At 35.1% G+C, this 19,724-nt stretch overlaps 1 protein-coding gene across 2 annotated transcripts in view; it reads right to left on the bottom strand.

The window, feature by feature from the left end:
• Positions 1-19,724, bottom strand: part of GABRA1 (gamma-aminobutyric acid type A receptor subunit alpha1) — an 88,255-nt gene that overhangs the window by 25,973 nt on the left and 42,558 nt on the right. For both annotated transcript variants that reach the window (XM_001379986.5, XM_056811543.1), the window contains exon 7: positions 6,454-6,597. In XM_001379986.5, the coding sequence (XP_001380023.1) occupies positions 6,454-6,597 (144 nt within the window). The remainder of the gene's footprint in view (positions 1-6,453; positions 6,598-19,724) is intronic.

Raw genomic sequence — 19,724 nt, 5'->3', positions numbered from 1 at the left:
CTTTTTTACACTTAACAAAAAAGCTGAAGCTGAGAGATAAAATTATTTTCTACCTGTGATAAACATAGTAAATGTTTGAAGTAATTCACTTCTTCCTGACTCCAAGTTCAGGACTCTACTCAGTATGCCACATTTTTCTGTTTTGGAATAAGGAATGTTAACAGTCTGCATAAAGAATCAATCATATTTCCCCTTTGTATTACACAAACATAGCTCTGTTTAAATACTGTAGATAGTTATTCAATTTTAAAGATCCATTGTTTTTTTTTCACCTCTCTAACTCAGTTTTCTAATCTTTATAATGTGTTGCTGTTTCATGTGCTTTTCATCCCCTTTAACATAGATTTCTCTCCCTGTATGCTTGACTCATTGTGAGTAAAAAATTCATTTATTTATGAAATTATTAGTAATGACCCTTTTTTAATTTAGTAAGTTGGCCAACAGATGACACACCTAGAGTGCCCCTGAATGTGGTAATCAAAGCCTTTATAATATGATGCAATTTGCTACAACTTTTGATGCTTAGGCATATGTTACACAAATGAAATACCACTATGTTCAAGAATCTAGACATCCCCATATCTATCCATAAACTACTGGATTTCTGCCCTCCTTTTTCATACACTATTCCATATTCTCACCAAACCCTCAAATCCTTAGATGGTTCAGTTTTTTTCCAGACCATCTCCCCTACATTAGTCACATTCTCCTCCTTTCCCTATCTTGACCACTTGATAAATCAGTTCAATGTACCACTACCTATTTTTCTTGAGTCCCTGCCTCCCTTGTCATTTCACATATTATTCCCTACCAAGAATCAGCCTTGAATGATTTACTTACCCCCTCTGTTATCTTCACTCCTATATACATACTACTGAACACCGAGAAAGAAAATCCTGCAACTATTTGGGCTGACCTACTACAAATTTATGTTAAGTAACCTTAACTGTGACTTCCCATCTTACTACAGTTCTCTTATCAACTCACAATACCATTCTCTATATCAGACTTTCCAAACCTTTATTTATTTCTTCAAACCTGTCATGATCTCTTTTTCATTATGCTCTTAGTTGAGAACCTTGACTCATATTTCGTAGAAAAAATGAGTCCATTCACCAGGAACTCCTATCTTTTTTATATCATATCTCTCAGATGATCTTCTGCCACTATCTTCTCCTCCACTCATATCTCATCAGATGAGGTGACCCTGATTGTGACCAAGACTAACTCCTCCACTCTAATGATCCCATTCCATCTTGTTTCCTACAAGAGATTGGCCCTTTCTTCATTCCCACTCTATCATTTGTCTTCAAGTCTCTGCCTATCTAAGGACTGCTTCCTTACTCCCTACACACAAGTCCATATCTCCCCCAACCTCAAAAATCTCTTATTATAGGGACTCCATTCTCATAATTTGAGGGGATCCATTCCTTCTATGCCCATTATTTATCCTATATCTCTCCAGCCCATTGACAAACTCTTCAAAATGGCTGTCTACAATAGGTACCTCCACTTTCTTCTCATTCACTTTTTAACCCCTAATAATCTAGTTTCAATCTTATTATTCTCAAAAACTTGTTCTCTCCAAAATTATAAATGAACCCTTGACAAATTGATATTTTTGCAATTCTCATTTTCCTTAATGTTTCTGTCTCCTTTGCCACTTCTGATCCAACTTTTCTCCTTGATACTTCCTTTTCTTGATGCTTTCAGAACACCCCTCTCTTCTAGATCTCCTCAAACCAATATAATCCCCCTTTATTCTTTTGCTGGATCTACAGTAAGCCCATAATATGTCCTCACCCTTCTTTTTTTCCCTTAGTCTTTTTCACTTCACTTAGTGATCTCAACAGCAACCATGAATTTAATTATCATCTGTATGCTGCTGATATTTTCCTAACCTTTCTGCTGACCTCCAATATAAAAACTTCAACTGTCATTCATATGTTTCAAATTCAATGTTGAGTAGACTTTTTAAACTCAAGATGCCCAAATTGAACTTATTAGTTTTCCCCATAAACCATTTACACTCTTAACTTTCCCTCTTACTGTAAAGGATAATCCTATTCTCCTAGCTCCTCAAGTTGGAAATGTAGGAGTCATCCTCAACTCCTCACTATTTCTCATCTTCCCCAGTCAATCTGTTGCCAAGACCTGACAATTTCATCTTAGCAATAGCTCTTGAATATGGCCTGTTTTTTTTTCTCTGATACTGCCACTACCCAATTTCATGTCCTTATCAGCTCACATTTAGATTACTGCAATAGCCTGTTAGTGGGTCTGACTGCCTCAAAATTCTTCTCTCTCCAATCTATCCTTCAATCAGCCATTGACTGATATAGTAATTTTCCAAAGCCATAAAGTAATTTTCCAAAAGCATTCGTCTAACCATGGCATTCTCCCTCCCTCACACACATACACACACACAAATACAAAAAAATTAAGGCCATATATCACCTCCAAGAGAAATCATAAGTTATACTCCCCTAAATACAACTTTCTCATTTTCTTTTCCCTTACAACCCACCACAAACTCTTTGATTCAGTGACATTGACTTCCTTTCTGTTCCACAAACAGGGAACTCTATATTTCAGCTCCTGAAATTTCTCTGGCTGTCTTCCATTTCTAGAATGTTCTCTCTTCTCATCTCTACCTTTAGAATCCACTGCTGTCCCTCAAATACTAACTATAATCCCATCCTTTTTAGGAAGCATTGAAGCAATTCCCAATACCTCTTGATTCTAGTGCCTTTTCTCTATTAAATATTTCCTAATTTTCTTGTAAATACCTTGTTTGTATATATTTTGCTTAATATGTCCTTGATTGGATTATAAACTCTTCAAGATTAAGGACTGACTTTTGCATTTTTTGAATTCCCAGAATTTAGCACAGTATATATCTAAGACATAGTAGGCATTTTATAAATGTTTGCTGTTTTCCTTCCTGACTAATGGGAACTTGTGGTAATTTCCAAATTATGTTGAAACGTATGGATAGACATTGGAAAAAAATTTATCTCATGAACATAAATATATATATATATGCATATATATATATAAAGTATTTTTCATTGATTTGCCATTGTCAGGAAATGATTGGTTCTTCATTAGTAAATTTTCCATATAAACACATACCTTTAAAATGTCATTAAACACAAAATATATTTGATAAAAATATTTCTAAACTTGATTATTCCCACAAATACCCAAACACAGGTAAGTTTTTTTGATGCACATATTATATTTATTATACTATATTTTCTACTTATAAACTGTTCTATACTATACTTGTTAAAATTGTTTCTGGGGTGAAAAGAAGGAAGGAGTAAAGATGGAAATAAACTTATATATATATGTATATATATATATATACATACATACATAGTACTTACCAAATAATGTTCTAAGGATTGATTAATAAGTAATATTTCATATAATGCTCACAACATTCCTGAGAGGGTCTTACCATTATGGTATATATTTTATAATTGAGTAAATCAAGGTAAACAAGTTTAGGGAGTTACTCAGGTTCACACAACTCTTAATTGTCTGAGATTGAATTTTAATTTGGGTCTTCTTAACTCCAGATCTAGTCTAACTGCTATGTCACTAACTTCTTCTAGAATAAGATCTGAATGAAAATCTTTCCCAAGATGTAAATGTAGAAGGAACAGAGTTTGTTCCCTTTGGAAATAGAAAGAACAATAAAATATTTTAGCAGACTTGGGTTTATTTGTGTTATGATGGTATGATAGTACCATATTATATTATGATATTTATTTCAAAGGCCAAAACAGTTTTGATGTTCATGGCCATCTGCATGTTAGGTAGTGCTGATAGATAATTGACTCCTGAAAAAGTAAGTCATCACATTTCTTAGCTTATACTTGGAATGGGGTTTTGAGAAAGTGTATAAACAAACCAATACTGTGGACTGGCAAGTCTATATAACAAAATTCCTCAGGATATTATGAGTTATTTAAGGATGAAAGTGAGTGCAAACACTCTGGTTTTATCTCATAATATATGCTTCTGTTTTTATTCTATTGTATTCATTCATCATACATGATTTTTTTCCACCAGAATGAGAAGTGATATATATATATATAGAAATATACATGTATATATATATATATGTATATATATATATATATACATATATATATATATATATATATAAATGCTCTCTACTTTATCTTCTTGGCTACTGATCCAAAAGAATAACATGTATGTCATCAATATGTATTTGATCTAAAAATTATAATCTATTGTTAGGCCTCATTTTCTCTTCTTTTCCTAATGTCACCAAAGGGCCCTAGCAAGGAAATCTGCATTTTCATTAGAGTAATGTTTGAACAAAAAGTTGTGACACAGTCTTCTCTTTTAAGATAATAATCACATTGATTTTATTTCCAGGGAAAGCTCAATAGTGACCAAAGACATTCTTTCAGTTCTCTTATTATTCTTACTGTGTATGTTACATAAGTATACAATCTGGCATCTTATCTGGCCCTCTGGCAGAAGAGCTAGGTGATGATGCTTCACACAATACTTTTAAAGCTATACAATGAGATGTAAAATATTTAATCAGCTTAGAAACATTAGTCAGACATTTTGTTCCTTCATGTTGAACATACAGAGATTTTCTTAATGGATGGCAAAAGTAGCAACCAAGAAAGTTCATATTCTTTTTGGTATTCCTCCATGTAATTTATTAGATGAATCAATTTCCCTTTCCAAACATGATAATTCACTAATTTCTGCCACTGCTATACTATTTCATAAAACATTGCTATATTTTCTATGTTATACTTAATAATATGAATCATCAAAAGGGACATATTCAGTTCATTACCACTTCCATTATCTTATATTTCTTAAAACAGCCTAGAATTAATATCAGTGTCAATCAGAATACTCATAGCGGAGTGGAACAGAAAAAGAACTTTGAAGTTATCTAGTATAATCCTTTGGTTTTTATTAAATGAGGATGCTGAAATGCATTAAGGTAAAGTAGTCATAGTGTTAATGAATATTATACATTTAAGTCTGCAAAAGACTTAGTAAATAATCAGTTTCCACCTATCTCATTTCACTATTGTACCCTGACTTCATATTCATACGACAGAGCCACACATTATAGCTCAAATAGAGGCAACATTAAAAAGAAGTTCTTTTGGCTCTGGTTCTAGTAGTCTTTCCACCTCTTTATCATTTGATGTGGTTGGAACCAAATATATTCATGTCATAACAAGCATTTATTAATAAATATATAAGTGCCAGACACTAGCTTTACTTGAATTGACACACTTTTTGTAAATATGAATGAACCAATTTTCCTTATAAAACAAAATAAAATATTCCAAAAATTTTATCTCTAATGAGAAAAAATTAATTACTGTACATTTTAAAATACAGTTCTATAGAGGGAAGTGCTAATTTGGAGTTACCTGATAAGCAGGAAAAAGGAATTCATGGGACCCTTATTGAATATTTAAATTGTTTAAATTACAAAAAATAAAATATGGGATATTGTGTTGTTTTGTTTTGTGATTGTTGTGCTGCTAAATTGTTTTTATTTGAGAGCTTATGTCTCCTGAGAAAAGGGCAAAGGAACTCCATTAAAGGGGTTGTATTTTGCTGAAGCCTTTCAAAGTTATCAACAACTAAACTCTTTCTTTTGCAGTTGGATTCCAGAGTCATGGCTGTCATTTGGTACACTTCCCAAAGAACTGGAATCCAAATGTGACTTTTGGGTGTTGAGCTGATGTTCCTATTTCACTTAGACACATAAAATGGATGCTTAAATGACTAAGCACTGATTTGATTACCCCTCAATGGAATCTGATTGCCTAGATTTGAAAATTGGGTCCCAACAGTTTAATAACATCTGATCCAGATCTTAAACAGTCAGCACTATCATTATCATATCAATTACACCACAACAAAAGACTGCCACCACACCTAAACATATCCAATCACCCTTAAGATCAGCAACAAATCTTTTTTCAAACAGTGAACAGAAAATCTGTTCTTTCACTTAGATTTCAATTAGGAAAACTTCTTAGTTAAAGGGACTTCTTCTAATAATATACTTCCTTTTTAATGTTGCAGGTAGGGAACTAGTCATCATAAACTCCCTAGAATCTTAGAGCAGAGACAGAGCATAAAAACTAGCTTTGCTTTCTTATTTAACAGATGAAAAAGCAGAGGCCCAAAGAAGAGAAGTGGATTGATAAAATCATGAAAAAAGTTGATGTCAGATCTGGGACTTAAAACATTTTCTCTTGACTTTGACCATAGTACTTTTACCTCTTCACTATACTCTTTTATTTTATGTAACACTTATATTTTTTTTATGTTAAAAGGTGTGAAATTGTAACTGTTTTAAACTTCTCATTAATGTTCCTCTCTCTGGGTCAGCTAAATTTAGAATTTATAATGATCACTCACCTGTACTAGACTGGACAATTCCAGAATCCACAGTTTGTCCAAGGAGATCATATTGATTTAGTCGGGACCCATCTTCTGCTACAACCACTGATCTTGCTGGTTCTCGTGTCCACTCATATACAACTTCTGCTCTTGTGTAAGCATCTAATTTGAAAGGAAAAATAACAATGTCACAGAAGATGCAGAACTTTAGTTTTGGAAGAGACTCAGTGAATATTTAATCAAACCCATACCTTCATAAAGATAAGTTATTATCATCCTCATTTTATGAATAAAGCAAATCAGCCCCAGAAATCTTGTGACTTACTAATGGTTACAAATCTGATAAGTGCCTAAGGGAGAACTAGAATTCAAAAATGAATCAGGGAACTTTTACACTCAAAACAAGAGCCATGAACCAGAGCTAGCATAAAAACAAAGAAACAAACAAACAAAACCTTTATTTGGGAGAGGTTACAACCATAGATTTTGTCAAGATACTTGGACACAAGTAGCAGTTCATTGTGACAGCAGTGGGTATACATAGAGATAGCATCTTATTTTCATTAATTATACTAGCTAAGGATTAAGCTCTGTTACTACTATATTGCTGAAGGACAACAACTACCATAGGCACTCTATAAATTCACTACCTGATACAAATCCTCAGTCACCACACCGTAGTTACTATTCTAAAGAACTTTAAGTCTCTTTGTTCTTGGTACAATAATTCTTTTACTAAATCTCATGACCTATTCAGATTATGCTAAAATTTTATAATTTATTGGAATATAAATTTCCATATGCATTTGTATTAAGAATGATAGATTAAGAAACCAGAAGTCATCTTAACTCTTAACATGCAATTAATATACATATATTTATTTAGAAAATAAGATTTGATTATTCATGTTTAAAGAATTTTTTTTCTTTCCAGAAAATTCTAATACTACTACTACTAATGAGGATATTACCATTTCTTATTCATATTGTTTTATATATTTCTTTCATTTACATCATTAAAAATAACAAGATAGGTTTTATTATCCCTGATTAAAAAAAGATTATGCTTCCTTGGGACTTTTAAAAATGTATGATATTATGAATCCTCTGCGATTTTCAGATATTTTTCTCTTTTTTGCAAGCTTTCCCAGAGAGACCTTGTTATCATGAGATGGGAAATGCTTTTGAATGTTACTCATATTATTTAATTATCCATCATAAGAAAATTTGATTTTTTCATCCTAATTCCTTCCTTTCTAGGTCACCAGTAAGGAATCAGCTTTTATTTTGCTTTGTTTTATTTTTGGACATACACTCAACAGGTGTTTGAAAAAGTGTTGTCTATGAATAATTGTAGTGGCTAGTGATTTTTTTGTGACATGTAATAATGTCAAAGGGACACTTTGGGGATTTGATCTCGTTGATTTTTAAGTCAGTGATATATTTAGCATGTGGTACACTTAGCATGCTCCTAAGTAATGTTATTTCCACAAAGGAGAAAGAATGTAAATCTACCTGGGAAATAGATATAGTACCTTCAAATTGTAGTCTCCACTTCAATAAGGATTTCTCTGGTCGGTAATAAGCAATTCTTGTGCCGAATTTTTCTTAACATGAATTGTTATCTATTTATTATTGATAATATTAAATCTCTTTTTCCAGTCTGTATGCCATGGATCTGCCTTATTTTTTATAGTTTTCCCAAAGGTTACATAGCTAACGTAGGGAACTCTTAGATACAGTCATATTAGAAAGGTCAACTACACATTAAGTCAATGAAAAAGTCATCAATTATCAAGGACTTTCTATAAGGCAGGAGCCCTTAAAGAAAAAAAATAAAAAAAACATGCAATATATTAGAGATTTTGGACTTCCAGTCAAGATGGCGGCTTAGAGAAAGCTAAAGTTCAGACCTCTGGAAACCCTTCCCTACCTATCTCAAACTACAGGCTCCTAGGTTGCTGAAATTCAAAACAATCAACAGCATAGACCCTGGTAATCCTCCTCCTGAACCTGGACCTGGATCAAAAGGTATGGCCCCCCGTCAAAAGCCAGAACCCAAGATCACTCGAACCTAAGGGGTAGGAGCCCCGAGTCCAAGGCTACAGAGGGAAACATAGAGCCGAGAATGTAACCCCCTGGCTGGATTCTTCCATTCGAGTCCCAGTGAAAGTCACTGCCCTCGGAGCTCAGAGAAGCCACGGCCCCTCCCCCCTCAGAGAGCAGGGTCATCTGAAACAACAGTAACCCTCAGGGCCGACAAGACAGCGTCACAGCCAGCTATTCTGAAGGCAACTTCCGGAAAGCAACCCGACCCAGTTGAGGGGGCACCTTAACAGCAGGGAAACAGAGAGAGCTGGGGGAGAGTGTAACCCCCTGGCCGGATCCTTCCATTCCGGTTCCAGTGAAAGTCACTGCCTAAAGGCATACCCAGTTCAACCCAGGGAAAGCTCATAGAACAGACAATCTGCCCAGGACTAAAATCTCTGAACACCAGACAGAGATAAGAAAAGCTAATCCTCCCCATTCAGAGATGGCAAACTCCACAGAAGCACAGAAGCCCCAAAATCCCAAGAAGAATAAGAAGAAAGGGGAGACTTTGGACACATTCTATGGAACCAAAATACAAAATACAGAGGAGATAGAAGACAATACACAAGAAAATGCTCCGAAACCTTCCAAAGGAAATGGAAACTCTCCACAAACACATGAAGAATTTGAATCAGAAATGACCAAAAAGATGGAAGCCTTCTGGGAGGAAAAGTGGGAAATAATGCAAAAGAAATTCACGCATCTACAAAACCGGTGTGATGAAACTGAAAAGGAAAACCAGGCTTTAAAGGCCAGAATCAGGCAGCTGGAAGACAACGATCATGTAAAAGAGCAAGAATTAATAAAGCAAAGCCAAAATACCAAGAAATTAGAAGAGAACATAAAATATCTCACCGACAAGGTGACAGATCTGGAAAATAGAGGGAGAAGAGGTAATTTAAGAATAATTGGACTTCCAGAAAAGCCAGAAATAAACACCAAACTCTACATCGTGATACAAGATATAATCAAAGAAAATTGCAAGAGATTCTAGAACATGGGGGTAATACAGCCACTGACAGAGCTCACAGAACACCTTCTACAATAAACCCCCAAAAGACAACTCCCAGGAATGTAATTGCCAAATTCCAAAGCTATCAAACAAAAGAAAAAATCCTACAGAAAGCCAGAAAAAGACAATTTAGATATAAAGGAATGCCAATCAGGGTCACACAAGACCTTGCAAGTTCTACTCTGAATGATCGTAAGGCATAGAACATGATCTTCAGAAAGGCAATAGATCTGGGTCTTCAACCAAGAATCTGCTACCCACCAAAACTGACTATATACTTCCAAGGGAAAGTATGGGCAATCAAAAAAATAGAAGATTTCAAACTTTTTGCAAAGAAAATACCAGAGACCTGTGAAAAGTTTGTCACCGAAAAACAAAGAGCAAGGAATACCTGAAAAGGTAAATATTAAGGAAAGGGGAAAGGAGAAAAATGTTATCTTCTTCTTTTATTCAAACTCTCTTCTATAAGAATTACATTTATATCAATATATGTATAGTAACATGTGGGGAAATGTAATGTAAAAATAGGGGGTAAAGAAAGACGAAATAGAATAATCTTTCTCACACAAAGATTCACATGGGAAGGGGAGGGGAAGAAAACTCCTATAAGAAGGAGAGGAAGAGAGGGTTTTTTACTTAAACCTTAATCTCAGGGAAATCAACTCTGATAGGGAAAAACATCCAGATCCATTGAGATCTTGAATTCTATCTTACCCAACAAGGGAAGGGAGAAGGGAAAACCAAGGGGGGGAGGGAGAGAGGGAAAACAAAAAGGGAGGGAAAAAGAGGGGGAAGGGGAAGGAGGAAAAAAGGAGGGATTAAAAGGGAAACATCAAGGGAGGGGACAAGGGGGACTGATTCAAAGTAAATCACTGGACTAAAAGGTAGAGCCAAAGAAGAAAATGTTAGAATTAGGGAAGGATATCAAAATGCCAGGGAGTCCACAAATGACAATCATAACTTTGAACATGAATGGAATGAACTCACCCATAAAACGTAGACGAATAGCAGAATGGATTAGAATCCAAAACCCTACCATATGTTGTCTTCAAGAAACACACATGAGGAGGGTTGAAACCCAAAAGGTCAGAATTAAAGGATGGAGTAAGACTTTCTGGGCCTCAACTGACAGAAAGAAGGCAGGAGTGGTAATCATGATATCTGATAAAGCCAAAGCAAAAATAGACCTGATCAAAAGGGACAGGGAAGGTAATTATATTTTGTTAAAAGGGACTTTAGACAGTGAGGAAATATCATTAATCAACATGTATGTACCAAATAATATAGCACCCAAATTTCTAATGGAGAAACTAGGAGAATTGAAGGAAGAAGTAGACAGTAAAACCATATTAGTGGGAGACTTAAACCAACCATTATCAAATTTAGATAAATTAAATAAAAAAATAAATAAGAAAGAGGTAAAAGAAGTGAATGGAATCTTAGAAAAATTAGGATTAATAGACATATGGAGAAAAATAAATAGGGATAAAAAGGAATACACCTTTTTTTCAGCACCACATGGCACATTCACAAAAACTGACCATATATTAGGTCACAGAAACATAGCACACAAATGCAGAAAAGCAGAAATAATGAATGCAGTCTTCTCAGATCACAAGGCAATAAAAATAATGGTCAGTAATGGTACATGGAAAAACAAATCAAAAACTAATTGGAAATTAAACAATATGATACTCCAAAATCATTTAGTTAAAGAAGAAATCATAGAAACAATTAAGAATTTCATCGAGTAAAATGACAATGGCGAGACATCCTCTCAAACCTTTTGGGATACAGCCAAAGTGGTAATCCAAGGTAAATTCATATCCCTGAATGCTTATATTAACACACATGGGAGAGGAGAGATTAATCAATTGGAAATGGAAATGAAAAAACTCAAAAGAGATCAAATTAAAAACCCACAGCAGAAAACCAAACTAGAAATCCTAAAAATTAAGGGAGAAATTAATAATATTGAAAGTGATAGAACTATTGATTTAATAAATAAGACAAAAAGCTGGTACTTTGAAAAAACAAACAAAATAGACAAAATACTGGTCAATCTAATTTAAAAAGGAAGGAAGAAAAGCAAATTAACAGCATCAAAGATGAAAAAGGGGACAGCAGCTCCGATGAAGAGGAAATTAAGGCAATCATTAAAAATTACTTTGCCCAATTATATGGCAATAAATATACCAATTTAGGTGATATGGATGAATATATACAAAAATACAAACTGCCTAGACTAGCAGAAGAAGAAATAGAATTTTTAAATAATCCCATATCAGAAAATGAAATCCAACAAGCCATCATAGAACTTCCTAAGAAAAAAGCCCCAGGGCCTGATGGATTCACCAGTGAATTCTATCAAACATTCAGAGAACAGTTAATCCCAATACTATACAAACTATTTGACATAATAAGCAAAGAGGGAGTTCTACCAAACTCCTTTTATGACACAAGCATGGTACTGATTCCAAAACCAGGCAGGTCACAAACAGAGAAAGAAAACTATAGATCAATCTCCCTAATGAATATAGATGCAAAAATCTTAAACAGGATACTAGCAAAAAGACTCCAGCAAGTGATCAGAAGGATCATCCACCATGATCAAATAGGATTTATACCAGGGATGCAGGGCTGGTTCAATATTAGGAAAATCATCCACATAATTGACCACATCAACAAGCAAACCAACAAGAACCACATGATTAACTCAATAGAAGCAGAAAAAGCCTTTGATAAAATACAACACCCATTCCTATTAAAAACACTAGGAAGCATAGGAATAGAAGGGTCATTCCTAAAAAATAATAAACAGTATATATCTAAAACCATCAGCTAATATCATCTACAATGAGTATAAACTAGATGCATTCCCAATAAGATCAGGAGTGAAACTAGGATGCCCATTATCACCTCTACTATTTGACATTGTACTAGGAACACTAGCAGTAGCAATTAGAGAAGAAAAAGAAATTGAAGGCATCAAAATAGGCAAGGAGGAGACCAAGTTATCACTCTTTGCAGATGACATGATGGTCTACTTAAAGAATCCTAGAGATTCAACCAAAAAGCTAATTGAAATAATCAACAACTTTAGGAAAGTTGCAGGATACAAAATAAACCCACATAAATCATCAGCTTTTCTATATATTTCCAACACAGCTCAGCAGCAAGAACTAGAAAGAGAAATTCCATTCAAAATCACCTTAGACAAAATAAAATACCTAGGAATCTACATCCCGAGACAAACACAGGAACTATATGAACACAACTACAAAACACTTTCCACACAATTAAAACTAGACTTGAGCATTTGGAAAAACATTAACTGCTCATGGGTAGGATGAGCCAATATAATAAAAATGACCATCCTACCCAAATTTATTTATCTATTTAGTGCCATTCCCATTGAACTACCAAAAAACTTCTTCTCTGATTTACAAAAAAAACATAACAAAATTCATTTGGAACAACAAATGATCAAGGATATCCAGAGAAATAATGAAAAAAAAAACACATATGATGGGGGCCTTGCAGTCCCTGACCTTAAACTATATTACAAAGCAGCATTCATCAAAACAATTTGGTACTGGCTAAGAAACAGAAAGGAAGATCAGTGGAGTAGACTGGGGGAAAGCGAACTCAGCAAGACAGTATACAATAAGCCCAAAGATCCCAGCTTTTGGGACAAAAATCCACTATTCGATAAAAACTGTTGGGAAAATTGGAAGACAGTGTGGGAGAGACTAGGAATAGATCAACACCTCACACCCTACACCAAGATAAATTCAAAATGGGTGAGTGACTTAAACATAAAGAAGGAAACCATAAGTAAATTGGGTAAACACAGAATAGTATACATGTCAGACCTCTGGGAGGGGAAAGACTTTATAACCAAGCAAGACATAGAAAGAATCACAAAATTTAAAATAAATAATTTTGACTACATCAAATTAAAAAGCTTTTGCAGAAAGAAAACCAATGTAACTAAAATCAGAAGGGAAAGAACAAACTGGGGAAAAAAATCTTCATAAAAACCTCTGACAAAGGTTTAATTACTCAAATTTATAAAGAGCTAAATCAATTTTACAAAAAATCAAGCCATTCTCCAATTGATAAATGGGCAAGGGACATGGATAGGCAGTTCTCAGATAAAGAAATCAAAACTATTAATAAGCACATGACTAAGTGTTCTAAATCTCTTATAATCAGAGAGATACAAATGAAAACAACTCTGAAGTATCACCTCACACCAAGCAGATTAGCTAACATGATAGCAAAGGAAAGTAATGAATGCTGGAGGGGATGTGGCGAAGTAGGGACATTTATTCATTGCTGGTGGAGTTGTGAACTGATCCAACCATTCTAGAGGGCAATTTGGAACTATGCCCAAAGGGTGACAAAAGAATATCTACCCTTTGATCCAGCCATAGCCCTGCTGTGTTTGTACCCCAAAGAGATAATGGACAAAATGACTTGTACAAAAATATTCATAGCTGCGCTCTTTGTGGTGGCCAAAAACTGGAAAATGAGGGGATGCCCATCAATTGGGGAATGGCTGAGCAAATTGTGGTATATGTTGGTGATGGAATACTATTGTGCTAAACGAATAATAAAGTGGAGGAGTTCCATGGATACTGGAACACCCTCCAGGTAGTGATGCAGAGCGAGAGGAGCAGAACCATGAGAACATTGTACACAGAGACTAATACACTGTGGTATAATCGAATGTAATGGACTTCTCCATTAGTGGTGGTGTAATGTCCCTAACAATTTGCAGGGATCTAGGAGAAAAAAACACCATTAATAAGCAGAGGATAAACTGTGGGAGTAGAAACACTGAGGAAAAGCAACTGCCTGAATACAGCGGTTGAGGGGACATGACAGAGGAGAGACTCTAAATGAACACTCTAATGCAAATATTATCAACATATCAATAGGTTCAAATCAAGAAAACATGTAATGCCCAGTGGATTTACGTGTCGGCTATGGGGGGTGTGGGCGAGGAAAAGAGAATGATCTATGTCTTTAATGAATAATGCTTGGAAATGATCAAATAAAATATTAATATATATATATATATTATTTTTTCCCCTTTTTTAGGTTAAGTAGATCTTTAAGTCAATTTTTAGTATATTTTAGATGGGAAGATCTCAAAATTGATTAGTTTATTCCATCTTCACAAGTAGGAACAGGATCAGTGGAAGTCAAGTTAAGATTCCTTGCTTTACACTGGCCTATAAGCCATTTGAATAGCTGAGTAAAAAAAAAAATGTGGATACATGATGTCCAATTTGACAGAAACCATGTAAACATAGTATCTCATTTCCCAGTAACTTGATGATAAACTTATTTTTTTTAAACCCTTACCTTCCCTCTTGGAGTCAATACTGCATATTGGCTCTAAGGCAGAAGAGTGGTAAGGGTTAGGCAATGGGGGTCAAGCGACTTGCCCAGGGTCACTCAGCTGGGAAGTGTCTGAGGTCAGGTTTGAACCTAGGACCTCCCGTCTCTAGGCCTGCTTCTCAATCCACTGAGCTACCCAGCTGCCCCTGGTAATCTTATTGACTATGATAATCCTCAATGTTAGCCTGACTAGTTTATTTCTTGGGTGGCTTGCAGGAGTAGTGGATAGAGTGCTAGGCCTGCAGTCAGGAAGACTCCTATCTATGAGTTCATAACAAACCTTTGCACACATGATGGCTATGTGACACATCTCTTTTTGCCTCAGTTCCCTATCTGAAAATTAGATGTAGAAGGAAATGGTATAAGAGTATATTTGCCAAGAAAACCTCGTGAATCATGAAGAGTCAAGCACGACTAAAATGACTGAATAAAAATAATATTTTTCATTCTTGTTTTTTGCCCTAGCTTAAAGATTAAAATAATAATAATGACATTCTTGTGTCTAGTTATATATATATTCAGTCCTTTTAATATCATATCTATAATATATATATATATATACATATATATATATATATATATATTTCTACAGGCATCACACCTAGTTAGTAGTAAGCTATGCTGTTTTCTTTGAACTAATTTCAAGGGATCATGTGATCATAGGTCAAATGGAACAGATAATTAATCTAATACAAAATTAATTTTATATTTAAGTGACTTGAGGTCCACTCACTTGGCTAATATCAAATAAGCAACAAGCGGAGACTTCCGGGTAAGTATGGTGGCAGATTAGACGTGGCTCACTTTCCCTCCTCAGAACCAATGATACAGATGACCTCAAAAGACACCCAAAAAACCATCTTCAAAAGAATGGAGGGAATCCACAGCAGGGAGCAGCACTGAAGGTACATGGGATATGGGCATTTCAACACTATAAGGGAATGAGAAAGCTCCCACCCAAACGTGAGCAGACCTACCCTCCCCCACCACATCTATGGAACCAGAGTTAAAGTCAGAGCATGCCAGAACTAGCAAGTGAGGGAGGGATTCACCAGTAGTGAGCAATGGGCAGCTCCAGTTCTGGGGAGCTATTAAGACCACCAAGGACTTACCCCTGAGAGCAGTAACACCCAAAACTCTGGCAGGTGGGCAAGGGGAACTCAGACCTTGGGCGCACAGAACCAGTGCACCATAATCAAAGAATGTGAGAAGTGCACCGCCGAAGTGAGCAAGGGGCACCTATAGGTCTTTGGGAGTTAACTAAGACCACCAAGGACTCACCCCTGAGAGCAGTAACAACCAAAAAGCTGGCAGGCAGGGTAGGGCATACCTTGGGCTCCCCTGGGTAGATAGCCCAGCTGCGGAGAATTGAAAGTTGGCCCGAGGCAAAAAGCTTTGAGCATTAGATCCATACGCAGAGAGCTAGCCCTTCTTACTCAGATTCCTGATTGGAAAGGGAAGGGAAAACCATAGAGATGGCAAACAGTGCCCAGGAACAACTTTCAAATACCAAGAAAAGCAAGAAGAAGGGGTTGACTTTAGATAGGCTTTATGGAGGAAAAATACAGAATACAGAGGAAATAGCAGAAGAAGAAACCAAATAAATGCTCCAAAACCTTCCAAAAGAAATGGAAATTGTCCACAAACAGTGGAAGAACTTAAATTGGAGGTTATCAAAAAGATGTAAGCCTTCTGGCAGGAAAAAAAAGGGAAATAATGCAATAAGAATTTAACAATCTTTGGGACAAGAACTCCCAATTGGAGAAACACCTGGAAGCCTCATAAAGCAGGACAGACCAAACTGAAAAGGAAAACCAATCTTTAAAGACCAGAATTAGGCAACTGAAAGGCAATGATCTTGAAAAACAGCAAGAATTAATAAAGCAAAGTCAAAAAATTAACAAATTAGAAGAAGAAAATAAAATATCTCACTGACAAGGTGACAGATCAGGAAAAGAAGAGGAGAGACAATCTGAGAATCATTGGTCTACCTGAAAAGACAGAAATAAACAAGAATCTTGACATCATAATACAAGATATCATCCAAGAAAAATGGCCTGAGATTCAAGAACAAGGGGACAAAATAGACATTGAAAAAGTTCATAGAACACCCTCTACACTAAACCCCCAAAAGACAACCCCTAGGAATGTAATTGCTAAATTCCAAAGCTTTCAAGCTAAGGAAAGAATCTTACAAGAAGCCAGAAGGAAACAATTCAGATACCAAGGAGCTCCAATCAGAATCACACAATACCTGGCAACTTGCACACTGAATGGCCGCAAGGCCTGGAACATTATATTCAGCAAGGCAAGAGAGCTGGGTCTTCAAACAAGAATGCTATCCATCAAAACTGACTATATACTTCCAGGGGAAAGTATGGGCATTCAACAAAATAGAACATATCCAAATATTTGTAAAGAAAAGTACAGAACTCAGTGGAAAGTTTGATATCCAAACACAAAGAACAAGAGAAGCATGAAAAGGTAAATATGAAAGAAAGGGAAAAGGAGAAAAATGATTTTTTTCTTTTATTCAAACTCTCTTCTATGAGGTCTACATTTAGATCAAATTATACATATTAATATGTGGGGAAAATGTTATGTGTAATTCTCAAAAATTGAATGCATTATTAGAGTATTTAGAAGAATCACTCATAGGGAAAGATCAATGCATAAAGATGATATGGAGAAAGGGGGGGGAAAGAAAGAAAAAGGGAGGGGGGAATTGATAATGGTATCAAGACATACTTGAAGAAATAGAAATAAATTCAATATAATAATCCTTGTCGTCACACAAAGATACACATGGGAAGAGAAGGGGAAGAATTCTCTTATAAAAAGGAGAGGAAGAGAGTGATAATTGGTACTACTTAAACCTTACTCTCAGTGAAATCAAATCTGAGAGGGTAGAGCATCTAGATCCATTGGGATCTTGAATTCTATCTTACCAACAGGGTAAGGGAGAAGGGAAAATTAAGGGGGTAGGGGGAAGGGAGTACAAAAAGGTAGGGAAGGAATGGGGGGAGGAAATTAACAGAAACTAAAAATTTAAATAAAAATTAAAAAAAAAGAAAAAGAAGGGAACAAAAATGGAGGGGCAAGAAAGGGAAGCATATCAAGGGAGGGCATTAGGGGGACTGATTTAAAGTAAACCACCCATTTAAAAGGTTATAGTAAAAGAAGAAAGGTCAGAATTAGGGGAGGATATTAAAATGCCAGGGAAGTCACAAGTGACAATCATAACTTTGAACTTGAATGGGATAAACTCGCACATAAAATGTAGATGAATAGCAGAGTGGATTCTAATCCAAAACCCTTCCATATGTTGTCTTCAAGAAACACACATGTCATGAGTAGATACTCACAAGGTCAGAATTAAAGGTTGGAATGAGATTTATTAGGCCTCAACTGATAGAAAGACAAAGAGGAAATATCACTAATCAAGATGCATGCACCAAATGGTATAGCACCCAAATTTCTAATGGAGCAATTAGGAGAATTGAAGGAGGACATAGATGGCAAAAATATATTAGTGGGAGACCTGAACCATTCACTATGAAAATTTAGATGAATCAAACAAAAAAATAAATAAGAAAGAGGTAAAAGATGTGTATGAAATCTTGAAAAAAATTAGAGTTAATAGATATATGGAGAAAAATAAATAGGGACAAAAAGGAATACACCTTCTTTTCAGCAGCATATGGCAAATTCACAAAGATTGACTATGTACTAGATCATAAAAACATGACAAACAAATGCAGAAATAATAAATGCAACCTTTTCACATCATAAGGCAATAAAAATAATGATCACTAAGGGTACATAGAGAGCCAAATTAAAAATCAATTGGAAATTAAATAATATGATGCTCCAAAATCAGTTAGTTAGAGAACAAATCAAAAAAGCAATGAATAATTTCATTGGAGAAAGTTACAATGGTGAGACATCCTTTCAAACCTTATGGGATGCAGCCAAAGCAGTACTCAGAGGAAAATTCATACCCCTGAGTGCTTATATAAACAAATTAAGGAAGGCCGAGATCAATGAATTGGACATAAAAATAAAATAAAATAAAAACTTGAATGCGAACAAATTAAAACCCCCCAGAAGAAAACCAAGTTAGATGATAAAAATTAAGGGAGAAATTAATAAAATTGAAAGTGATAGAACTATTGAACCAATAAATAAGAGTAGAAGGTGGTACTTTGAAAAAAGAAACAAAATAGACAAAGTACTGGTCAATCTAATTTAAAAAAGGACAGAAGAAAAGCAAATTAACAGTATCACAGATGAAAAAGGGGACCTTACCTCCAATGAAGAGGAAATTAAGGCAATCGTTAAAAATTTCTTTGCCCAATTATATGGCAATAAGTATGCCAATCTAGGCAATATGGATGAATATTTACAAAATTATGAATTGCCTAGAAAAACAAAAGAAGAAATAGAATTCTTAAATAATCCCATAATAGAAATAGAAGTTCAACACACCATCATAGAAATCCCTAAGAAAAAATCCCCAGGTCCATATGGGTTCACAAGTGAATTCTATCAAACATTCAAAGAACAGCTAATCCCAATACATTACAAATGATTTGACATAATAAGCAAAGAGGGAGTGTTACCAAATTGCTTCTATGACACAAATATGGTACTGATTCCAAAGCCAGGCAGGTCAAAAATGGAGAAAGAAAACTATAGACCAATATCCCTAATGAACATAGATGCAAAAATCTTAAATAGGATAATAGCAAAAAGATCCAGCAAATGATGAGGA

This window comes from Monodelphis domestica, chromosome 1 (genome assembly GCF_027887165.1).
Source record: "Monodelphis domestica isolate mMonDom1 chromosome 1, mMonDom1.pri, whole genome shotgun sequence".
Classification (NCBI taxonomy): domain Eukaryota; kingdom Metazoa; phylum Chordata; class Mammalia; order Didelphimorphia; family Didelphidae; genus Monodelphis; species Monodelphis domestica.
This window is presented reverse-complemented; position numbering and strand designations above follow the sequence as displayed.